Consider the following 26,736-nt stretch of genomic DNA (forward strand, 5'->3'; position numbering starts at 1 on the left):
TGTATATGTATATTTATAGTGCTATTTTTATAGTCATTTAGTGATAAATTTTCTATATTTAAAAAAAAAGGACATTTCCCAAGAGTAAGCCTGTATTGAACAAATGGATAGAAACCCTATCAAATGGTTGACTTTGAAGAAAAAATGAAAATGGAAATAATGGGAGGGCTTAGGGGAATGTGTGAAGTTAAAATTTCCTTTGTATTTTGAAGCTAAAACTATTTAGCAATTGTTATAATTTTTGCCCCTAAATGTATGCAGCATCATAGTTCTTTTTTCGATAATAAATGTTTTTTAAAGAAAAGTTTAAAAAGCTAGGTATAATTGATAAACTAGCATTGGTAAATATTATGAAGGTGTTTTGTATCCTATGTGATAAAAAAACTCATGAAAACCGTCTCAAATAGAGACTGACCAATGTTACCCCAAAGCATCAGATTCGAAACTAAGACGAAATTGATTTTTAAATCAAATATTAAGTATTCTAATAAATTTCGGCAACCATTTTTTTCGTTCATAGGAGTCCAGTATTGGTTTTAAAAATATAAAACATGCCACATTACCCTTAACAGAAAAAATAATCGAATTGTATTGAAAAAAGTGATCAATATTACCCCGGATTACGGTACTAATAATTGAAAATATTATTAAAATATCAACTTAATCAAATTTAAATTTTTTCATTAAAATAGTAGGTAATAAACAATGCAAATAAAATACAAAAAAATCTCATATGGTTATGCAATAACACATTACTGTAAAATCGCACACACATTAAAGACCGCGCAAAAAATCCCATTCAAAAGCACGCCGTCGCGACGTCTCGACCACGGCACATCGAATGGGAAGCCGTCATTTGACGCTATAACATGCAGACGCCGAACCAGCTGAGAGCACGTGGTCTTTCGCGTATAGCATATCGTATAAGGTTTTGAATTTGGTAAAATGGCGTAATGACGAAACTTGTTAGGCTGGGTGGTGGTTGTGGAACCGTTTGTGTGGATGAAACTTCGCTCACGCGCAAACCGTTGTTTTGATGTTTTGATGACATGTTACCTACTGTTGTCCAGCCATGCAGTTCACACGGTTGACGGTTCCTTCGGTGGACCCCTCGGTTGTTACGTTCTTATCAATTATCATGTTTGCCCAGCCAGACTGCGAACGTATTTGTGGAAATGCGCCGCTGCTGATGTAGCGTAAGTAGTTTTCCAGAAATCCGTGAATGAGCGTTTTGGTGTGTAAATATTGATGCACTTGAAAAATACAAAACGAACACAACCGTGCCACGATTTGTCATGTTTTCAGCCAGCTAGACCAGGGAGCAGCGGTGTATCATCTGAGAAGTCTGTCCGTTCGTCTCCAGGGTGTGTTTACACTTCTGTTGGATTGTTGGAGCTGATATAGCTAAGAAAAGTTAAGGTTTTTTTCCTCTGTAGAAACCATCGCGCGCTCTGAGAACGTCCGTCGTTCCGTTTTTGCTCCGTGGCTAGCTAGTAGTTGTGTTGTGGTCGTACCAGATTGAATTAGTAGCCCTGCTGATCGCTGGTCAACTGAGAACAGAATTAGTATTTAAGACGCTGTTCAGTGAACCGGTTTGTTTCGTTCGATCATTCCACACTTCTGGCATTATATAAAAATAGATATACACAATTTGGTTCGCGTCTGCCTCAAATTGCAATTGCATCCATCAATACGCCTGGTCAGCAATTCAACTTTTACTGGAGCATTGCCTGAGAACCTCCACTACTTTATGAGGTGACTTATTTCTGTGCTAACATTAATCGCAGGTGTAATATTTAGGGAAACATCGTCCTCGCTTTTTTTTATTGATCATCGTCCTTGCCAAAAAGGTAGTTAGTGAGTAGTAACTGGGCAAGTTAAGTGTGCGTGTTACGTTCGAAGGCTTCTGAAGTGCTACGAACAAGATTGATAGAATCAATCTTATCTTTCAAGGTTACACGGTGTCTGTGTTGCGTAGAGAAATCGTTGTCGGTGTCGTGTAGGTATTAGCTCATCACCTCGAGCCGCATATTTTGTCTGAGCAAAATTGATTGATTCGCACGGTTCCAGTTGTGGTTATCCAGCAGTTACTCGAATTACAACCAACTACTACAACCAAAGATACGACGGGCATTGATAGTTGCTGTATACACAATCGAAAATGCTGTCCCATCTGCTGAAGGAAAACGTCAACGTTATTGTAAGCACCGGAAACGTGCTGAATGTAAGCGACCTTCGGAAGAAAGCCGGCCAAAAACCGACCGATGAGGTAAGAATCGATTGAATTGACAACGCAGTAAATTAGAACTAAGTAGGTAGAACATTGCAGAGGAACTTCAGAAGACCACTTTTTTGTCAGATCAAATTGGGCGTTAACACATTTCGAGATTGTTTACTTTTCAAATTGTCATTTTAATATTTATGACTGTGATTTGGGATTTATGAAAATCCCAGAAAAAAACTGCATTGCGATTCAATATAGAAAGTTTATTCAGAATCTTTGAAAGAATCTGAGTACCTAAGTAAGGAGTGTATTCGAAAAAAATGCAACACTTTGAATTGTAAATAACTTTTGAATGCATGGATGGAAATTGATGAAATTTTCATTGAAGCTACCTAGTATAGTGTTTGAGAAAGCGTTCAATACATAGATGCTAAAAAATCATAAAAGCTGAGTGGAAGACCCAAAAACAGCTGGAAATCAACTATTTATTCAAACAAAGTTCATATGGTAAATCGTATATGGAGTCCTAGAGGTTCTGACAGTCAGCTTAAAATTTGCTGACTAATAAACAGTCCTGACTTCATTTCTAGAAGGAAAAAAAGTTGCCCACCGATAATAAACAAAATACGGTGGTCAAATCGTACGCAAAACATTTGGACAGCTAGTGGGAAGATATTTTGAAAACAAATTACGCACTATTAAGCGGGCACCTGGCAGGTTTCTATTTACAAGTCTGGCCTGTATTTTCCGGAGTTAATCACGGAGAAAAACTGAAAAAAAATTATGTCTAGTACTTAAGAAGGCAGGCATAGGGTAAAAGTCGAAAGAGGACAACCGGTTAAATTTGTCATAACTAACTTCGACAAGATTAATAAATTTCGTGTAATTTTAAAGAACAAGCTTCATAAAATAGAGAATGTTATCAAAAATAGCCTCATCAATTTCCATCCACGCATTCAAAAATTATTCACAAAATAAAGTGTTCATTTTTTTTTTTAAATACACTTCATTTTAGGTATGGGGATTTTCTTTAATATCTAACCGGTATGCAACCGGTTTGTTCTTGCAGATTTAAAAAAAATTACCGGGATATTTGAGGTTGGTTTTTTCCGTAAAAAAAACCTTATTTCAAATACACGTTATATGTAATCAACTGGAGCATCATGCAACATTTTTCAACTTCAATGGTTTCTAAAATAATTATGTCAACAGATAATTAAACGGCTTTTGTATCAAAAGTTTTAATGTTGATGGGACATCACGTTGACGTTATCATAAAAAAAACTTAAGTGATAGGGGTTACTTGCAACAAACCTAGTTTTTAATGAAAAATATGAACATTTATACTTTTTGAGAAATTTGTGCTGCCTTAAAGGTCATAACCCAAGTCATCAGAATTCCCTTGAAAAGGTTTCATAGGAGCTTAATTAGCTCTCGTTTCTGTCTGAAGAGAATGCTAATCAGTCCAAAATTTAAGTTCTTCAAGCTACTTTGAAGTTCGTTTAAGTGACTGGAGAGAATGAATGCTATTTAGCTTCTAAGAGAATGTCAAAAAACTTCTCGGAAAAAAATCCAGATGACAGATTGCTCTGACAACCAGATGACAGATTGCTAAATTCTGGGTTTTGACAAAATTTGCGCGGATATTGCCTGGATTTTTGGTCGCCAATTTTGAAACCACATACCAGGATAATGCCAGGTTTTTATATAAAATTTCCCGGATTTTCCCAGGATACATTCTGAAAAAAAATCTGGCAACCTTCTGTTAGTTAGAGTGAATGATTTGAACATGTTAACTCAAGCGGGATATTTATAACTTCGTCCTCAAAGAAAAGCTTTTCGAATAACATAGTAAAAGGAAATAAATTTTCTTAGAATTATAACTATGTAGCCGAAAATTTTAACTTTCACTGGCTTCATATGTCATTTCAAATTGAGAGGGGGTTTTGGGGGTTAACCACCCACCCATGAGGATCCAAAACAGCAAGCGAGGTATTCTACTCTACACTCAAAATTTTAAATTCAGAACCAAATTATGATCATAGAAAAAGGTTAATCAAGAGTAACTATCTAGACATAAAACTAACGCCAAAACCTCAAAAAATCCATCGCAAGTCCAAAATTCTGTTATCTACTAAATTTTCTAACTTTTCTCACTTCATCGAAATTCTGAATATTCAATTTTGAATTAAATTAAACCCAATTCGGAGGTTCTGATTCCATAATTCCCAAAAACCAAAATTGTATTCCTATTTTCGTATTCGGACTCTGTATCCAGTTCAAGATTCTTGATTTTCAGTTAGATTTGGAATTAAAAGCTGCTTTGAAATGCTGAAAAGAGAAATTTTGTATTATATTAAAATTCGAAGTTCTTAAACCTAATTCTTACACAATATTCCAAAATTTAAAGCTTCGAAATGCCAACCAACATTGAAAATTCTGATTAATTCTTTGTACATTCATATTTAAACTCTGAATTAGTGAATTATAATAGGGAATTTTGAAAAAACCTGAACTTCAGAACTTAAATAATAGATTCATGAATGAGTGCTCTAAAACTTGGCTTATAAAACTCTTATCTGAAATAAGATTCGAAAATCGTTTTTATGTACATTTCAGAAATCGTAAAGAAATTTTTATACAGATTCAAAGCGCAATTTTTTATTCAGGTTCAGAGTTCAGATTTAGAATGCAGATTCAAAATTCAGAAAAAGGTTGAACTTGTAAATAAATTTTACAATCAACATAAATTGTTGAGGAATTCAACAGATCGTGACCTTAACATATTACGGATGAAATACTGTTTTTTTCGCTTGCCAACAGTGTGCTACATGTATAACTCGAATGGACTGAATTTGAGTGTCAAACATTATTCTACAAAATTGAATACAACATAAAGCTTAGTTCTTTTAGAAATGGGACAGTTACGAATGCCTGTATCTAAAAAACCATTCGTTTGAACGAAATACTTTCTATGAAGAAAAAGAAGGTAATGTTATGATCTTTTATGAAAAAATTTGAAAAAAAATATTTACCGTTTTTTGTTAAAGAAATTTCTACTTTATTCTTGGTATCTCCCATTGGCTGGCGCACACTTTTTTCAGTCATGGTATTGATCAGTTTCTCCAACTTATACTTCGTAAAATCTATATTTTAGGTGGCTTCACCCTCCTTCTTCAATTTCTGATACTTTTTGGTCCAATACTTCTCTGGAAACTGGAAACTGGAAGCGTTTTAGTGGATACAGTTGTTTCGAAATGAACAAATTTGATTATTTTTGACCACATTTTTGAACGTTTTTTTTCGGTACCGGTTTTACAGCTTAAGAGCTTTGGAACTATCAAAAAATGGTTGTTTGAGGTTGGATTTCAATGAGTCATCACTAGGCAACACTTTCAGCTTATCGGAGAAAATTGTTTTGGACATTTCAGCGATCTACCCTTAGTTTTTCGTTTATTGAAAATTAAAAATGCTGGTATGAGACTTGACTTCCTTGATGATCCTTAACCGTTGTTGCCGATCATGTGCTTCTCTCCATTGCTTGATTTGAACTTTGTGGACATTATTGACAGTGTTTGCATACTTATCCACCACAAAAACTCAGTAATTCTTTGAATAATCAACGGTTTTGTCAGCTATCAATTTGAAAATGACGCATTTCCAAGGAAACTGTGCAAAATTATTTTTTTCTTTTTCTCTTGCATCGTTCATATCTCAAAAACGCGTAAATTTTAAATTTTGAAAAAAATAGGTCGAATAGTACTTTTTACAGGCAACAAAATGCTGTCAAAATTTTCAATATCCAATAACTAGTTAACGAGCTATTAGCAAATGAAAGTGTCCCATTTCTAAAAGAACTAAGCTTTATGCGGTAACTTAAAATTCTAAATTTGTTATATTTAGTATAGGGGTTTCTGAGATATAGAATGCCAACTTTCGGTGTTTCTTGTCATCTTCACGTTCCTTAATGTGTTAAGATTGCTTGTCAATTCAATTGAAAATCACAAATAAAAGGTAGAGTTTGATCATGAGTTCTCCAGTTGAGTTATCCATGAAACAAAATCATCCACAGGATTTTTATTATGGAATTGATTCTTTATGAAGAATACTTGCTGTGAATGGAAAATGTTCACCTAAAAAATCTGCACAAAATTCTATATATTTTCCCAATGTATTGTTCAACATTTAAAAAACATTAAAGACGCCGAAATTCGGCAGTTTATGTTTCAGAAATCAATTAACAAAATTCTGCTATTTTAATATAGATATTTGAGTAATAGAAAGTGTTGTGTTTAATTTTGTAGAACGAGGTTTCATTATTAGATTTATAACGTTTGAATTATGCTTTTAATAGAGCATACAAGCGGCAAGCAAAAAAATTAGGTTTCTCGTATTTGGTCCGCAATGTGTAAATATTGCAGTTTTTATAAAGCCAAATTTCATACCTAAATCTCGGTTCAAGTTTGTATAAAAATATATCCAAAAATTTGATTTTTATCCAAGCTCAATTTCATACCTAAATCTCGTTTGAAGTTTGTATAAAAAAAATTATCCGAAAATTTGATTTTTGTTGATTTCTTAAAAAAAATAATGATTTATTTTCATCAAAGGTTAAAATCTTTGAATTTGTAAAAGTTTGGAATATTATTTGATTTGAGTGTAAAATAAGTTTTTTTCAAGAAAAGAAAGACTCGCTTATATGCCCAAATCAACTAAGTTTGATCTACCAGACTTTAAAAAAAAAATACAAAGATATTAACTATCGATGAAAGTGAAATTATCTCACCTTTTAGGTTTAGGAACAGTTTTCAAAAGTAACGATTTAATACGAAAATTTTAAATGTCAAAGTACTTAAAAATGATTAATCATATAGTTAAAAACATAATTAGTTTGAATTTATTTTTGTTATTGTGAAGTCAAAAAAGTGGAAAAAAGTCATAGGTAAAAATCATTCACCAAAACCCCCCCCCCCCCATGAGTCGGTTCTTCCTACGGCCCTGGTGTTCAAAGACTAAAAGGATCATTTAAAAAAAATACAATTTAATTATTAAAAAAACCGTATTGGGAGGTAAACATCAATTTAGTAATTTATCACAAGTAGGTATTTAGCCTTTGATTAAGTTTTCAAATTGATTTGCAGAATTGGAATTTCCATTCAATCTCAATGCTGATTCGTGTCAAACTTTTATTTGAAATTCTCCATTCTTAGTTTTTGAATCTGAATTTGAATTTCATGTAACTATCAATTCACTGTTTTAATCTTTATCATGTGTAAGCTTTCCAGTTTTTTTTTGGTATCCAGGCCGGGCTAATCCGGGCATTGGGTTTCTAAATTTTAAGCTCATAACCGAGTAGCGGGATAATAACCGGGCAAATCCAGCAAACGATCTAGGTATTTGCCATAAATAGGTAAGAGAAAAGCTGAAAAACAAACACATGAAAAAGAAATTTTTACCAAGGCACATCAACGGCGTTCAAAACTCATCTAAAAATTCCAAACAAATGCATTTGAATTTATTTAACTGAAATAAGTTTAGAATTTTGAATCAAAAAATATGAACAATCCGGGAGAAAACAAGGCTTTTCCTCGATATCCAGGCAACGGGACCGGACCGGGCATTTCCCAATTTTTCTTTGAAAATCCGGAAAGCCCGGTAAGAACGGAGCAATCTGGAATGCTTATGAGGTACACATATACTCAGATACATTAAAACTATCGGTTTCAATTCAAATAAATTGCATAGGATTGAGGTCGCTTTTCTAATATTTTTATGTTGTTACGCGTAAAAGTTGTAAATATTTTTTCGAAACGGTTGATTTATTCAAATACGATTTTGGACACTTTAACTGAATACTTTTCAAAGAGAACAAAAAAAAACGATTGCAAGTGCTCAAAATATAAAGCTTCATGAGGGTCAAATACAGAAGCTATCTAAGAACTACTTTTTCGTAAAAAAAATGTTCCGAAAAAATGTTTCTCGGACAGTCTCCAATTTTTTTAAAAAAAAATATTTTTTTTATAGTTTAGCTACCTGTCTGGGGTAAAATGCAACAAAAACCATCATAAATTTCGTATTCATATGCTGGTTTCCCGATAAGAAGAGTACATATCAAAATTGTTACTCGAACCTATCTCAGCTAGATATTTATATCTAGTTCAGATAATGTTTTGTTAAGAGAATTGTTGTTTCTGTGTTTTCGAAAACAGATTTCAGTCAAACCTGAAGAGATGGGATGAAGGATATTCAGCAAATAATTAAAATTTAATAAAAATAAAATAAATTCATAGTTGTATACGGTAAAACTGAAGTTAAATAAAATAAAAGAATTTTTTTTTGGCAACGTTTGTTATGGGGGGCAAAACAAGCGAAACAAAGACAGTCATTGATCGATTCTCGTGAGCGACAGACCCGTCTGAGTGAAATTTTGATTTGAGATTCGTAATAATCGTGGAAGCAAGACAATAGCGTAGTTGGTAGAATAAGTACAGAGAGCGAAGATTCTTAAGGATGGTGCTACGGAAAATTTGTTTCATAATTCGGCCTTTGGTAGAAAGAAGGATTGGCTCAGGGAGCGCAGATTTTTAAGGCTGCTGCTACGAAGAAAAATGTTTCTGATGCGGCCTCCTGGTAGAAAGACGGATTGGCACAGATAGCGCTCAAATGTCAAATTGTGTAGTGAGCAGGTAACAAATTTTGATTCTTTAGAATGATCATTTTTAAAACTAAGTCTTTAAGAAAATTTAGCATTGAACAGAACATTTATTTTATTTATTTAGTGTTCCGTCTCACGACATAACCTGATGAACAGGTTTATAAATTTCATCAAACTGAGCATGCCTTAATTATAAAACAGTAGTTTTTTTTCAATTTGTTTTTTTTTTTCGGAACGAGTTTTTACTTAAACAATAACAACTCTTTTCATAAAGTGCTCAGTTTTTTGTCGAAGAGTAAAAAAAATGCTGAAGCGAATTTCTATTTGCCTGACCTAGGCTTGGAAGGGTATTTAATATTTTTCCAAGTTAACTCATATTTACCTTCCATTGACAATTACGTTACGCAATTTTCAATCATTTCCAACCGCTCCAACCTCTTCGTAACATATTCGTATTAGATTTTCTAACCAAAATCCACAAAGTGTAACATGTGGTTTCCTCCTTTAACTGACTATATAATAAGAATGTTTAGTCAGTTGCCAGCTAGCCAGGGTTATATAAACGGATGCCGGAGTACCTGTAAGTAAACTAGCCCACCTGATTGACTCGTTCTTCCAAAATACAGTAAGGTTTTTTTTTACACTGATATACGTACCGCGTAAAAAAAACCGTGTAAAAAAAATCGTGTTAATTCCCGAAAACCGTGTAAAAAAAGACCATTTGAATTCTGCAGCTTTGAAGTTCTGACACTTAAGACCTGAACCTGAGACCTGAGACTTGAGACATAAGACCTGGACTTGAAAATGTAGACTAGAGACATGAGACCTGAGACTTTAGACATGACACTTGAGACCTAAGTCCAGGGACCTGAGATCTGAGACATGAAACCTGAGACTTGAAGAATGAGACCAAAGACATGGGACATTAGACCTGAGACCTGAGACTAGAAACCTAAGACATAAAACAAGAGACCTTAGACCTGAGACATGGAACATGAGACCTGAGACATGAGACTTGAGACTTAAGACACGACACCTAAGACCTGAGACATGAGACATGAGACAAGAGGCATGAGACATGAGATATGAGACCTGAGACCTGAGACATGAGACAAGAGACATAAGACATGAGACCTGAGTTATGAGACAAGAGCCATGAGAGATTAGACCTGAGACATGAGACTTTAGACCTGAGACAAGCTACTAGTGTTATTACCGCGAAAAATTATATAAGCTTCGATTACAACCTGCGACCCCTCGAGTGAAAAGGTTTGACTTGTAGGTGACGAAAAACAGTGTCGCGAAATTGCTAGTCCAAGCTACTAGTGTTAGTACCGCGAGAAATTAGTTTAGCTCCGATTTAGACTTGCGACCCCTCTAGTGAAAGGGTTTGACTTGTAGGTGACGAATAATGTAGGTGGATAAAAATTTTGAAGTTATATTTTCATTAACTGCAAATTTTTCAAAGAATGCGATGTTTGATAAAAATTTTCGAAATTTTTTAGCATGTTGTTCAAGTTTTCAAACAATCAAAAAACGCACGGGCTCACAGCTCTCAGAGCTCTCTAGAATGATGATTTTAATCAATTTTCAGCTGGGTGCTGCAGCTTCTGCTTGCGCGTTTTGATTTATTTTGCCAGTTATTAAAACAAAACGTGATACAAAATATAAAAAACACACTTTAAATATGTGGCTTGTGATATAGCTCAGTTGGCAAGTCTGTTGCCTCCTGAGCAGATGTCCGCGAGTTCGAGCCCAAGAGTAAACATCGAACACAGTTGTACCGGATAAGTTTTTCAATAACGATCCGCCAACTGTAACGTTGATAGAGTCGCGAATGCCATAATGATGGTAAAACGACTATAATCGAAACAAAAAAAAAAAAAAAAAAAACACTTTAAATACTATTCAATTCCCCGGATTCTCAAGATTACCCCCTGTAACCAATATCACCAAGAAGTCAATCCCTTTCACTTGACGGGTCGAAAGTTGAAATCGGAGCTTAACTAATTTCTCGCGGTACTAACACTAGTAGCTTGTACTAGCGAAATCGCAACTCTATTTTTCATCATCTACAAGTCAAACCCTTTCACTAGAGGGGTCGCAAGTCTAAATCGGAGCTAAACTAATTTCTCGCGGTACTAATCCTAGTAGCTTGTACTAGCGAAGTCACGACACTATTTTTCGTCAACTACAAGTCAAAACCTTTTATTAGAGGGGTCGCATGTAGAAATCGGAGCTAAACTAATTTCTCGTGGTACTAACACTAGTAGCTTGTACTAGCGAAGTCGCGACACTATTTTTCGTCATCTACAAGTCAAACCCTTTCATTTGACCGGTCGAAAGTTGAAATCGGAGCTAAACTAATTTCTAGTGGTACTAACACTAGTAGCTTGTACTAGCGAAGTCGCGACACTATTTTTCGTCATCTACAAGTCAAACCCTTTTACTAGAGGGGTCGCAAGTTGAAATCGGAGCTTAACTAATTTCTCGCGGTACTAATCCTAGTAGCTTGTACTAGCGAAGTCACGACACTATTTTTCGTCAACTACAAGTCAAAACCTTTTATTAGAGGGGTCGCATGTAGAAATCGGAGCTAAACTTGTTTCTCGCGGTACTAATTCTAGTAGCTTGTCTCCGGTCTCAGGTCCAAAGTCTCATGTCTCAGGTCTCAGGTCTCATGTTTCATGGCTCTTGTCTCTTGCCTCAGGTCTCATGTCTTATGTCTCATGCCTCATGCCTCATGTCCCATGTCTCAGGTCTAAAGTCTCATGTTTCATGGCTCTTGTCTCAGGCCTCAGGTCTCAGGTCTCAGGTCTCATGTCTCATGCTGAGGTCTCAAGTCTAATATCCCTTGTCTCAGCTTCCAGGTCTCAGGTCTCATGTCTAATTTCTAATGTTTCATGTCTCAGGTCTCATGTCTCATGCCTCATGTCTCATGTCTCATGTCTCAGGTCTCAGGTCTCAGGTCTCAGGTCTCAGATCTCAAGTCTTAGGTCTCAGGTCTCAGGTCCCAGGTCTTAGGTCTCATGTATCATGTTCTTAGTCTAAGAGATAAGATTTTCCCAACTACAAAAAGATTCTAAGTTAAGGTTGCCAGAATTTTTTTCACTACCATCCGAGCCTAGCAATTCCGGGCATTTTTTCAAAAAAAACCTGGCAAAATCCGGGCATGGATTTCAATTTTCCAAATCCAAAAACCGGGCAAAATTTAGGTGTTATTATATATAGAAGCAAAGAAAAAATGCCAAAAAAAATCAAAATTAATATTTTATTAATGCAATTGCAGACTTCCAACAACTTTTTGGAACACTTAAATATTTAAAGGTTTATAAAAGTAAATCAGCGAAATTATTTGAAACATCCGTTCAAAATTTCCATACCGATAATCGATTTTGCTGAAACGTACTCAAAAACTTTGATTTTTTTTGGTTTCTTTGTGAAAATTGTTAAAAAATCCGGGCAATATCCGGACTTTTTCCGGGCATCCGGCAAATATCCGGGCATCCGGCAAATATCCGGGCAAACCCTGATAAAACCGGGCAATCTGGCAAGCTTATTCTAAGTGTTTTCCTTTGAAATATTTTTTTTTCTCAAAAACCGTGTTAATTCGCGAAAACCGTGTAAAAAAAGCCGTGTAAAAAACCGCGTAAAAAAAAACCGTGTAAAAAAAAACCTAGGTACTTACATACTTACATTACAACACACGCAATACATTCACCCATGCCATGGGGTCCGGGTATAGTGAGTGTAAGCTGCATGGGAGATTTGTCCCATGGTGGATAACCAACATACAAAACGAGGCCCAGAGTTTGAGAAATTCGAAAATGAACAAAAATCTACCCAGACTAATGAACAAGGGTCTCACGCACAGCCTCTATTCGAATAACAGGCTTAAACTAGGGTTACTATACGTATTCTTTTAAGAATATATGTACTCTTTTTCGATCGAAAAATGGGCGAACTCTTCTTTTTGTGAAATTTTACGAAATGTACACTTTTTTTTGAGAGCCATTTAATCAGAAAAAAAACTTGTTTGTTTCAGTATATGAAGTGTGTTAACCACATTTTGCACAAGAAACCTTGCACCTTCGATCAGTTAACAAAGAGCACAAAAGCAAATGGCTCAAATGCTTCGTAGCGGACAAATGTAACATGTTATTTGTTCAAAGGAAATATACGCGTCTAAAATCTCTTCTTGAAATCAAGTATGAATTATATCGGGTTTGATGGAGTTAGTCAGCAAAGCATCAAATACTTCTTTTCCTTCGAAGAATCTAAATAGGAATTTTCAGTCACTGACTTTTTTCTTTTTATTATTTAAAAAAAATTATGATAAAATTTATAATTATCATATACGTCATTCCTAAGCTTTCCAGAAATGTCCGGACCGGGATTTTTCTCATTTTTTTTTCTTGAAAAAGCAGGCAATCTGGGATGCTTAGTCATACCTATTGTTCCCAACAAATTGGCAGTATTTGAATGACTTTTAATAACTATGTTTTTATAGAGTTTTCCTTACACTTTTGAAAAAAAATTTCATTGTACTGTTTTAAGCACTGCGAAATATGGTAACCCTAGCTTAAACTAAACTTTAATAAAGATTTCATTTTTTAATTTAAAAAAATTGAATTCTTTTGAATTTTAAAAATTAACCGTTCAATTGTTAGACTTAAAAAACGTTGAAAAACAGCGAAAATTTTTAGTTTAAGCTGGAGTACCGTACATCGTGCGGGTAACAATGGGCCAAGAATTGTGGTGTTTGAGTTGTTTTCTGAATAACTATTGAAATTTAGCTTATTTAGAAAATATATGAAAGCAGATTTATTCTTGAATAGTAGGTATACATACAACTGCACAAAGTTTGGTTGAAAAAAATTATCATATCGCATATCGAATTTATCTTAGCAGTGGTTCCAGACTTGTTCGAAGAAACCACTTTTTTAAAACCCGGAATAAAGTGTTCTTTCTAATTTTCCTTTATAGACTTTTCATCAAGGTCTTTAACAGTGCTTAACAATGTGGCTTCTTTAGAGTTGTCGCTGAAGACATGCTTCTTTTTTCTTTATAAGTCCGAAGTACTTTGGTACAGACGATTTTCAGAATTAAAACAGAATATTCATGAGACAAAATTTTTAAAGCAAAAGAAGAATATGATATGTATTATGTGTAAAAATTTGAAAACGATATCTCTGATTCTTATGAAGATATTCCAAAAGCAAACATTTTCCATTTTGGCCCATAGTCAACCCGCACGACGGTAGTGTTAAATAAAGTGAATATAAATTATTTACAAGTATTAGGTATACATATTCAAATCTGTTATAGAATTAATGATGAGGATACGAAGATACCGCCATATCATCACTTCTAAATTTTAAAGTAGTGTATTTATTAGTTATCTTCATTATGGCTCATTAAAAATCCTTAGTTTGTCGTCCGACGGGAAAAGGAAAAAAAAACATTCTTCCCTAACTATCTTGACAAGTCGAGATTATCCGAACTAGACTTTTACTTTTATGTCCCTGAACTGTTTATGGCAATAAAAGTATGTAGAATGTCCGCAATTTCATGACTAAGCCGAAATCCGATAACCTGAATACGGTAGAGATTTGCGTTAGAACCTGTCCATTTTGCTTCATGGCAACTAAATTAAATTAATTGAATAAATTTTTGGAAATTAAGTATTCAACAGATGGGTATGACATATCAATCCAGAACAAATTCTTTATTCGGTAAATTAAAGTTAATAAAAGGTTTAAAGTTAATAAAAGTTTTCAAAAACTCAATTTTCTTTTTTATAAATTATAGTGTATTTGTAATACGTGATTCGAGTTCCAACAACTGTGAACAGAATATATGACAGTCTACTATTTAACTCCTGAACACTTCCTATGGGCTACAAAATAATAAGGGGAAGCATAACTTAGGTATTATAATGACATAGACTCTTTCTGGCGTTTTGTTTGTGGAACTTGAGATGCTGAAGCCGCCGGGGTAAAAATCTTTTTTTTTTGTTGTTGTTGTTCGTCTTCTGTTGTATCCTACAGGAAAAGAATAACAACCGCGAAACCACTCGCTTTGTTGAAGCGGTTCTGTTGTGATAAAAATAAAGAGACAGAGACTTTCAGGGAAGATGCCATCTGTACCTTCTGTTCGGTTTAGCAGCCGACCTGAAACCATTCTTGTACATAATTGTGTGACGAATGTCTCATTGTCGTACGGGGGTCGTAAAAGAGTGCTCTTCATAGCTAGAGGCAGTTCAAGTAGGTTCATCAGCACTTGCTACAGGTGTACCCGTCAAAAATCATCACTTAGGACAATGCTAAGAAAAAAATGTTTAAATTTCTGCTTTGTGTAAAGTAAAATTTATTGAAATTGATTGGTCCTTCTTGAATAGATGTCGAGTAGTTACAATTGCTCTACACAGTATTAAACAATCTTGTACTTTTACTTCTTTTAACCTACAAATAATTGGAATAAGTCTTTTATACTAGATTCACATGACTTATGGCGCAATGTAAATTCCCGAAAAAAAAAATCCATTGAAAATTTACATGACCAAACATCGAAAACATACATCGGCAAAAATTAAAAAATTACAAACAATTTTTTTAAGATATAAGGACACTTAAAAACAGTCCTGATCTAAGTTACTCCCCAACTTGAAGTCTGGTTTTGTGATAAACATTTAATTGTTGCCATGAATTTCGTTTGAATATTCTGCAATCAATGATCATGGTTTATACTCCTTTCCTCAGTAAGTGTTTTAAAAGTTTTAAGTGTAACGAAAAGGCATACCATTCCAAAACTTTTAAAAATTAATGAAAAAAGTGATATAAATTCCCCCAGTTTACGGTAGGGGAGATGAGGGCATAACGAGCACCCGAGGCATAATGAGAACTACGCTTTTCTACGAAAGTGCGAATTTTCTTAAATAAATTTTCATGAGGATGTGTTTCGTACTTCCTATAGTATTAATTTATTACAAAAAAAGGAATCTCCTTATTATCTTTACAGAGATGTTAAAAAAAACTAGCTTAATTCTCAAGTTACGAAAATATTATAATTTTTGAGCACCACGAAATAAGCTCTTATGATCTTAAAATAACCTTGATCTATAATGAACGCACTGCAACATGATGTACACATTGTTTCTCAATTTTTACCATCATAAAATTTTTGGTTTTTCACTTTTATCAATTTTAAAACACGTTTTTCCTTAAATTTGTTGACTAGGGGCATATAGAGCACCATATTATCGAGGCATAATGAGCATTTTCTGCCGTAGAATCTAGCAGCGAATTAAAATTGATTTATTGCGCCACACCTTGACTAGTTTTCATCCGACAATTTAGCCTATTGGTAAGGTGTCGGAGAGGTAATCAAAAGACTAGAGTTAGATTTCTGTTCGAGGTGATTTTTTTCCATTCACAATTCATGATCACTTTTTTTATTGTTACATTATACGGCTAGTAGCATCATCCTCCGAACAAAGCACTTAATGTATGAGCGTGCGTGAATTAAGTGAATTTTATTCTTCAAACAGACCTAGATTATTTTGTTATTGCTTTGTTTGATGAATCTACGACTCACCTGACTTCATCGAATTGAATTCGCTGCTAGATTCCCCGGCAAAAACGTACATCTTGCTCTGATTAATGGTGCTCATACTGCCTCAGGGGGATTTCTCATTATGCCTCCACAGTGGCTGGTTTTCAGCTTTTGGTAAAATTTTTTAAAATGCATTTTTTAACGTTTTTATCTAGTTTTTCACGTTTCAGCCCGTTAGGGAATAGGCTTTTCAAGTGTCTGAACACGAAACAATAATGTAACCTCCATATTATAGCTATTTTCTATGGATAAATAACCGTTTTCCCTAAGGTGGCCATTATGCCCCCATCTCCCCTACACTGAAAACAAACAATGTTCCAACCCGATTTCGAAATTCCTCCAAACTTGCTGCTTTCAGCGAGCAACATGATGTCATATTAACCTCATCAATCATCGTCAGCAGTTTTTTCGTTTCACAGTCGCACTGATAACAAAACTGTTGCACTGTCAAAGTATGACATGTCAAATTCTGTGATGACGAAATTCAGCTTCGGAACCACTCTTTCTGTGATGACGTCACGAAAGCAACAACATTGTTGTGTTCAATGAGTGCTATATTTATCCATTAGGTATGTATGCAATGTACCAACAACGAGTATAGAATGTATAGATACACCATCACGGCGGAACCACTAAGTCAGGATGATTAGGCAGAAAAACAGATAGCGCCATTTGGTTCAAGTACTTTTCGTTATTGCCTTCTTGCCCGCAATTATGGTGCGGGTGGTCAGGCAACTGACTGAGGTTGAAGCATTTGTGTTCGCTCTGCTGATGGTAATTTGATCGTTTGATCGTCCGTTTCAGCAAAGAGAAGAAAATTTGATCTGTATCGGGGCGGTGTGTTTTGCCGAATATCTTTAGAATTGTTTACGAAAACATCAATCGCAAGACATTTTTTCATTTTTGTGCCGGGAAATTTTGTTTAAAGATTTAAAGATTTAGAAAAACCTGAAATACACGCTATGCCTGAGAAACCGTTCTACATTTGATTATACAATCAGGGCGTCAACAGACTATCATCATTACTAAGCCATAGTACTATCTACCATGTAATGATAAGAAGTGAGTTTAGATAACAGAAATTCTTGTTCATTGGAAGTCATTAGACCCTCAACCGGATTTGATTGATTATTCTTGAACTTTGTCTTTCTGCTGATGCTGCTGATGAGCTATAGCGAGGAAAAACAAAACAAATGTTATTCCGATACGTTAAGAAGGGGCATCAATGTCAACAGGAACAAACGTTTCGGGGTTTTAATATTTTACCTCAGCATTGTCCTCAGACTATTTTACACGAGAAATTTGAGAGATGGTAAGAGAAATGGTGAATATCAAAATCCTTATTGAATTTTCATCACTAATCACTAATCGTACTCCCACAGCCAGAACTTATGTCTGAGTCCCAAAGAATAAAAAGAGTACGTAATTATTCTTCTTGTCTTTGTTTATTTTTTTTTTTTTTAAATATCTTTATTTGAAACGGCTCATACCTTTAGGCATTAAGGAGCCAAAGTCTTTTTTGTCTTTACAATGTTCTGCTTAACTTAACACTTTGATTTTGTAATTTTAAAGAAAAAGGAGGATAGAAAGGGAAACATGGAATTGAGAAGAATTATAGACGAAGATCAATAGCTTTGAGGAAAAGGTAAATTTCGAACATGTAGTCCAAATCTAACACAGCTAGTACATCTCTCACTGGAACGTTGGGTGGTTTACCTCGGGCCCGAAGGGAGTCTATTAAATTCGTTCTGGCGACAAGATGGACCTCACACGACCAAACAATATGCTCGATGTCGTGGAAACCTTGGCCACAACCACATAAGTTGCTGCCAGCAAGATCAAAACGATAGAGTACCGCGTCTAAGGAATAATGATTGGACATGAGACGGGAAAATATACGAATAAAATCCCGACTCAGGTCCAACCTATTAAACCAGGTTTTAAGGCTAACCTTTGGGATAATCGAGTGGAGCCACCGACCCAACTCATCCTCGTCCCATCTGCGCTGCCAGTTGGTAATGGAGTTTCTTCGAACGAAAAAGTAAAATTCGTTGAAGATGATTTCACGCTGGTACGTGTCGCCTTCCATCGCCCCCACCTTTGCCAGAGAGTCTGCCTTCTCATTACCCACTATTGAGCAATGGGAGGGAACCCAAACAAAGGTGATTGAAAAGCGACGTCTTGTTAAAGCACTCAAAATATTCCGTATCTTCTCGAGGAAGTACGGCGAGTGCTTTCCCGGTCTTATTGAGCGCATTGCTTCAATAGAGCTGAGACTATCCGTTACGATATAGTAATGTCCAGCAGGTCGTGACGCAACGCTGTCCAAAGCCCAGTGAATAGCTGCTAACTCCGCTATATATACAGAGCATGGTGATTGGAGATTATAGGAGGCGCTATTTATTTCGTTGAACACCTTAAATCCCGTTGATTCTTCTATTAGAGACCCGTCGGTAAAGTACATTTTTTCAGCATCGACGTGTCTAAATTTAGCTTCGAAAATTCTTGGTACCAAAAGTGAGCGATGTTGGTCCGGGATTCCTCGAATTTCCTGCTTCATAGACAAATCAAACTGGACAGAAGAATGGTCGTAGTCTGGGTTACAAACACGAGTTGGAGAGTACGTAGAAGGATTCACCTGCATCGACATGAAGACATGGTATATAGACATAAACCTGGTTTGAAGATTTTGCTCAAGTAACCTTTCAAAATTCACAATCACCAATGGGTTCATGACCTCACACCTGATGAGGAACCGGAGAGATAGTAGACTGAATCGGTCCCTCAGTGGGAGTATGCCTGTCAAAACTTCAAGACTCATATTATGCGTTGAGGGCATACAGCCCAAAGCGATGCGGAGGCAACGATATTGAATACGTTCGAGTTTAATGAGGTGTATTTTGGCAGCCGATTGGAAACAGACACTTCCATACTCCATCACTGAGAGAATAGTTGTTCGGTATAATTTTATAAGATCTTCTGGATGGGCTCCCCACCAGGTGCCAGTTATTGATCGGAGAAAATTGATTCTTTGTTGGCATTTTCCTTTCAGATACTCAATGTGGGCTCTCCAGGTACACTTGGAATCAAACCAAACCCCAAGATACTTAAAGCACCTCGATTGAGTGATCGGTCTGCCTAGGAGTTGAAGCTTAGGTTGAGCAGGTCTATGTTTCTTAGAAAAAACAACCATCTCCGTTTTCTGGGGGGAAAACTCAATCCCAAGCCCCAAAGCCCAGGAAGACAATCTGTCTAAAGTATCTTGTAAAGGTCTGTGCAGATGAGACTCAGTAGATCCTGTGACAGACACCACGCCGTCATCTGCAAGTTGTCTTAGAGTGCAGCCTTCAGAGAGACAATTGTCGATGTCACTTACGTAAAAATTGTACAAAAGTGGACTCAAACATGAACCCTGAGGGAGGTTCATGTAAGAGGTTCTTCTAACTGCAATATCTCCGTGAGCAAAGTTCAGATGTTTCTCACAAAGCAAGCTGTATAAGATGTTGTTCAATAGTGGAGGCAGACCCCGGGAGTGCAACTTGTCTGACAACACCTCTATTGAGACTGCATCAAAAGCTCCCTTTATGTCTAGAAACACTGAAGCCATTTGCTCACGTTTTGCGTACGCCATTTGTATCTCTGAAGACAGCAAAGCAAGACAATCGTTTGTCCCTTTGCCCCTTCGAAACCCAAATTGAGTATCTGAAAGGAGACCATTTGCTTCTACCCATTTATCCAAACGAAACAAAATCATTTTCTCCATCAACTTGCGTATACAAGACAACATCGCTATTGAACGGTACGAATTCGCATCGGAGGCTGGTTTTCCGGGCTTTTGGATAGCGATAACTCTCACTTGTCTCCATTCTTGGGGAACAATGTTGTTCTCCAAGAATTGATTAAATAAATTTAACAAGCGAAATTTGGCGGCGTCCGGAAGGTTTTTCAACAAGTTAAATTTGATTTTATCTATCCCCGGAGCTGAATTGTTGCAAGAGAGGAGGGCAAGTGAGAATTCGACCATCGAAAAGCTGGAATCGAGACCACACCTATCAGGAGGCACGTTCCGGATTATTTTTTGCACAGGTGTGGAATCTGGACAGACTTTCCGTGCGAAGTTGAATATCCATCTATGTGAATGTTCCTCATTTTCATTTGTAGAGGATCGATTACGCATGCTTCGTGCAACTTTCCACAAGGTACTCAAGGATGTTTCCCGTGATAAACCGCCTACAAAATTCCGCCAATACGCCTTCTTTTTCCCTTTGATCAATTTTTTAAATTGATTTTCGAGGGAAACATAAGCTTCAAAAAGAACGAGAGTTCCATGTTTTCGAAAATCTTTAAATGCTTTCGATTTGTCCTTATAAAGCTTGGAACACTGCTGGTCCCACCATGGATTAGGCGGCTTTCTAGGAATAGATGAATTTGGGATGGGTTTTGTTTGAGCGCAAAGTGCACTTTCATGTATCATACTTGAAAGAAAGTTATACTCCTCCAAAGGAGGTAAAACATTCATAGAATCGATGGCTTTTGTTATTTCGTCCGAGTACTTTTTCCAGTCGATGTGTCTTGTAAGGTCATATACCATATTTGTTTGATTTGAAGAGCTGGCCCCATTGGTGATTGTAATTTTGATTGGCAAGTGGTCACTACCATTGGGATCAGGGATTACCTTCCACTGGCAATCCAATGATAGTGAATTAGAGCAGAGTGAGAGGTCAATTGCACTTTGTCTTGCAGGAGGTTTAGGTACCCGTGTTTTTTCACCCGTGTTCAAAATTGTTAAATTGAAACTGTCACAAATGTCATAAATAAGAGTAGAACGACTATCGTCAATTTGTTCTCCCCAGACGGTTCCATGAGAATTGAAGTCACCCAGGATCAACCTTGGCTCAGGGAGCACTGAGCACAGGTCCTCTAGGTGATTTCGATTCACTGCAACTCTCTGAGGCCAGTACAAACTGACAACACATAAGTCCTTACCTCTTATAGTTATATGACAAGCAACCGCTTCAATTCCGCCTGATAAAGGAAGGTGGATTCTGTAAAAAGAGTGGCGCTTATTGATCCCCAAAAGCACCCCTCCATAAGAATCGTCGCGATCCAGACGGACAACATTAAAATCGTGGAATAAGATGTTAGACTGAGAAGAAAGCCAAGTTTCGGACAACGCAAAAATATCACAATTTGCTTCATAGAGAAGAAATTTGAACGGATCCAGTTTAGGGATAATACTACGACAATTCCACTGTAAAACAGTGATATCTCCGACCTCTCGGCTTAAATTAGCCATCGAGAGAGATAAACACTGAAAGGAGGGGCCAAGTTTGCATCAATTGCTTTAAAAATGTCTTCACTACAGGAAGCATTGAAATTACAATGCTTCGGATTGATTCCGATATGTTGAAAACCGTGAAAACTCCATCCAAGATATCCGACAACTTGAACAATCCCGGTTGGGAATTGGATTCAGGTAATTCTGCGTTGGGGTTGGAGCTCTTAGAAGTTCCCGGTACTTCTGGTTTATTTTGAGGTGTCATAGTCATACGGAATCCAGGCGGGATTTTTTTTTCTTTTTCTACAGTAAGTGGTTTTGGCCTAACGACGACTGGAGGGCTAAACGTGGGTACTTTGTTGGGGATTCTGGTGTTCTTTGGTACTGGTTTTGGACGTTTCCGCGAGTTAGCTGAAAAAACGACTGGTGGTTCTTCGTCTGTTGTGTCCGTGTCTACATTTTCAACTGCGAGCACAGAAAAAATGTTACTCGGGTTGAATTGGATCGGAGGCGCCGCGCCCTTCAAAATGGCGGCATAAGACCGCTTCGACCGTTCCTTTAAAGAGCGCTTTTGACAATCCCAGCGACTCTTGTATGCCTCGCACGAGGAGATATCATGGGGTAAGCCCCCGCAATAGACACATTTCTGTTCTATTGCTGAGCACGCTCCATCTCCATGATTCTCCCCGCATTTGGGACACCTGGGCTTGTTGCAACAGTGCGACGCAGTGTGCCCCAACTTAATGCAATTTTTGCAATCCATTGGACGAGGCACAAAGAGTCGCACGGGTAACCTTAAAACTCCGTCAATCAAGACGTAGTGAGGGAGGGCGGTACCCGCAAAGGTCACACGAAATGAGGCTGAAGGCGAGTACTTTTTAACCCCATCCACGACGTTGGCAGTATTAAGTTGGCGGCATTCCAAGATTTCGACCGAAGTCGAATCAAGGTTCTTAAACTTACCAATGCCGTTGGATTTAACGTACTCTGCCTCCAGGCTCATTTCTGTTATCACGCCATCAATTTCTACGTCCCGTGACGGAATGTAAACTTGATACTCTAAAGTTAAGAACTTACTAGCTACAATCTCATTGGCAGCTTTCCGGTTGGCCACCACAACTCGCAACTTATTCGGTCGCACCTTACTCACACTAGTTACGGAGGTCCACCTCGCCAGATCTTTTGTGATCTGAACTACATTGAGGTTTTTACCATTTCTTTTGGGCCGGATGAAAACCACCCAAGGACCAGAGAAATTTGTACTGTCCGCGTAGGTTCGGAGTCGGGTTGTTCTGCTGTCAAATGTAGATGATGCAGAGTTATCATCCATAGGAGATTCATTTGCATCTGAAGGACCAGGGTGAACCGGATCCTCCAGATGCTCCTCATCTTCGTAGACGATTCTCTCATCATTCACAGTTGGCGGGCGTAACCCCCCGCCTTCGTTCATATTCTCTAACGGGAGCACGAATGCCCTCCGTGTTGAAAATATGACCGAAGCACACAATTATCAAAAAAGGGAAAAAATAGAAAAGAGAAAAGAGAAAAGAAAAGATAAGAACTTACAATTTATCACTGTGTATTCTGCAGACTTTGTCCAGTGTCTTATGATGAATAAAAAAACACGTGGTATTAAGTTCATCAAAGATGGCGGCATCAACAGGCACCCTACTCGTCTTCAATTCGTCCTCTTGCAATCCGGTCACGGCGATCAAACCCGAATCTGTCCAGATTCAGCCCAGTCGATAAACACTCCGATTTCGAGGGCCGACAAGAAGCACTGCGTTGATTATGATGACGATGACGGTCTTGAAGTAGATGACGATGGCAAAAACAATCGGTAATGGAGCGACAGCACGTATCCAACAATTGTCTTCCAGCAACGGTATTCGACAGTTGGCGACCGAAAACACCACACTTTTTGCAAGAAAACCCCACTCCTTGTGGGAAAACTGCACCTTTGTTCTTTTTTAGTCACACTCCGATTTGGTCAACAAAGAAACTTCGACGCCGCACAGGTAAAAAAACACACCCGAACAGGCCGAACGATTGGGATGGAATGCTTGTCTTTGTTTATGCTTTTCATCATTTTAACATAAAAATATTAAAATGAGCAAAAACATAAAATGGTTGGGCCTACCATGGAGCAGAGAACGCAGAGACATCTGGAACACAGGAACAGAAGAAACGTGGACCAAATGCTCCTTGATGAAATATCCATGCGTTATGTGAAGCAATTTCACCAATAACTAGGACTTTTCTCCTGCGTCTGGAAATGATTTATTTTGTACACAGAAATCACAAAACTTACAAATATATTAATTTTGAAAAATATTAAGGTTTCAATGAATGGATCAAAATACTTATTGAATTTTCATGTTTTTTTACTCTAAAACATGTTGCCAGAGACGGATTTAGTATTTTTTACCAAAAATTACAGCAAAAGAGTAAAAAATCCGGACATTTTGGAAAGTCAAACTCGCCAAACGCAACAGTGCTGATTTTTTAACAAAAATTTTATTCCATTTTTTTGTGTAACTATCATCAAAGTCTGAAATCGCTGAAATCAGTGAAATTTGCTCAATGCTTATGAAAAAAAAGGCTTAAAATAGTTGTGTATGCAAAAAGTAGATTTTTTCAGCATAAGTCGTAAATTTATCCAACTGGGCTTGCAGAGAAAAGAAAAGCTTTGATGAAATTGATTAACGAGAGGGCTACTCTCATGCTGTGGTGCTACGCTGCGGTTAGCAGCGTAAGCTCTCTTGCAGCTGCTGGAAAGGCATTTTAGTGCTGTGGGGAAGGTTTTATGTGCGACGGTTATTTGCCATCAACTCCTACCAAACCGTGTCGCCGACTTCAGCGCCAAGATGGACGATTACTGCCGTTGATTCGAAGAAGAAGCTTGCTCCTAGAACTTATCTTACAATATTCAGCTACGGTTAGCATGCGTTTGTTGATTTTCGATGGCTCGTTCGTGGTGCGGGATGCTCGACAGTCGATGATGGTATTTAACATTCTCGCGCATTGACGATCGCTGGTGGAACTGTCAATCGCTATTGTAGAGTACAGTTATGTAAAAATCTTGCTCAGAATACGAATTAATGACTCTATTCCACCACTGAAACCAGTGTTTTCAACAAAGCCTATCAAAAATAACGAAATCTAGTATGCAACCTTGAATATTAGAATTTTCGTCTCTTGCCATAATTTTCCTCGTCTTGTAAGTTGAATTTCCGACTAGTGCTGTAAAAATCATCTTATTGCAACTTTATCCTTAAATAACTTTTGTGCATTACGCTCTAAAATTCCTGATTTTCAAAAAAAAAGTTTTACATTTGGTTTTAAAATTTAGTTAAGGGAAAACGCGTGTAAATCGGTGAAATCGTTTATTTAAAAAATCAAATTAAATTTCTTTTTCAAGTTTAATTAGTATAAAATTCAGGAAAAATATTCTGTTAGGATTCCGCTTTTCCTAATCCGAATTGCCGGGTCTTACGCTTAACCCCTGCCATCTCATTTTGTACAGCCACCTTGTCCACCTTCTTCGCCGCCGAATGCCAGTTTGCCTTGAACTGCTGCTCGTCCTTAGCAGTTTTTTGGTCTTCTTTAGGTTCCGCTTGACAATAGCTTAGTATTAGTTCTTGTCCTTGGGAACCACCTGCACGTTGTTGGCGACGTACCACTCCATGGCCTTTTTACCGTAATGGGAAGATGCCAAATTCGGCCAAAACAGTACGGAACAACCGTGTTTCTTCAGGAAAGGCATCAGACGTTTATTCAAACACTCTTTCACGTAAATTTCTTGGTTGACAGTCCCGGAAGCTATGAAAATGCTGCTTTTCAAGCCACAGGTACAGATGGCTTGCCAAACCAGATATTTCTTCGCGAACTTTGACAGTTTCATGTGCTTGAAAATATCTTCTACCTTTCCCCTTCCTTTTGCCGTATAAAACTCCTGTCTCGGAAGCTCGGCTTTGACGTAGGTTTCGTCGTCCATTACCACGCAGACAAACTTCGTCAGCATCGTCGTGTACAGCCTCCGGGTTCGCGCTTTGGCCGTCGTATTTTGTTTATCATCGCGATTTGGAGTCACTACCTTTTTGTAAGTCGATAGTCCGGCGCGTTTTTTGGCTCGATGTACGGTGTACGGTTATTTGCGGCATCTCGGAGAGAGAGGTTAGGGTTTCGCTTGAAACTACCGGCAACTCTCTTTGTCGTCTCAGCGGCTTCCGGTTTTCGATTTCCCCCCGATCCAGACTTCCTGGCTGTCGACAAACTTTGACCGTATCACCCTTTAAGGTCTACTTTTCCTTATAAAAACAGTAGTATTTATCGACACTGAAATCAGCGTTGGAAAGTTGTACCGCAACCAATTTTGACATCTGTGAAAAAAGCTATAGAATTTTTCTTTGTTTACTTTTCGCCCTTGTAAAAGGGGGATTTTAACGAATTTTAAAAAAAGTTTGAAACCAATTCGAATTTAGGATGTTTTTCCAAGTTTAATCGTTGTGCAGTTTTCTTAAAATTCCTTAAATGAAATTAAAATTTTTTTTAAACTTTTTTTAGTAAGCATTGATCTCTGAAATTAGAATATCTAGGAAAACTATTAACTAATATTGATAAACAAATTCAGAAACATATTTTTTTGTCGGTTTGTTAGTTCATAAGTTAAAAATAATAATTTTTTTATGATGGTCCCTTAGGCCCATTTGGGTCCTTCCTCCACCCCATACGCTTCTTTAGAAGTGGTAGGGACATTTTATCCTTTGGATGTTTAAAATTTACATTTATTTTCTTATTTTGTACGACTTTTTCGTCTTACTCCCGCATATGTCCATCACCGTAGAATTTCATATCTGATTTTTTGTCAGATCTCCATTACTTTCGTATGATCCTTTTTAAGATTATTCTGTTTATCAAATAGTCTGGTTTTATGTGTTGAATTGTCAGTTTCTTAAAGGTGCT

The 26,736-nt window shown here is 37.0% G+C and overlaps 1 protein-coding gene across 3 annotated transcripts in view; it reads left to right on the forward strand.

Moving 5' to 3' along the window:
* The first annotated feature begins 1,309 nt into the window (after window positions 1–1,309).
* LOC129747970 (glutamate--cysteine ligase regulatory subunit) overlaps window positions 1,310–26,736 on the forward strand; it is a 43,856-nt gene continuing 18,429 nt past the window's right edge. The window contains exons 1-2 of one of the 3 annotated variants that reach the window (XM_055742416.1): window positions 1,310–1,999; window positions 2,071–2,269. In XM_055742416.1, coding sequence (XP_055598391.1) covers window positions 2,162–2,269 — 108 coding nt within the window. In that variant the 5' untranslated portion in view covers window positions 1,310–1,999; window positions 2,071–2,161. Of the gene's footprint in view, window positions 2,270–26,736 lie in introns of all 3 variants that reach the window. The other 2 variants (XM_055742415.1, XM_055742414.1) reach the window with 2 other exon arrangements.

Source organism: Uranotaenia lowii, chromosome 2 (genome assembly GCF_029784155.1).
Source record: "Uranotaenia lowii strain MFRU-FL chromosome 2, ASM2978415v1, whole genome shotgun sequence".
NCBI lineage: Eukaryota > Metazoa > Arthropoda > Insecta > Diptera > Culicidae > Uranotaenia > Uranotaenia lowii.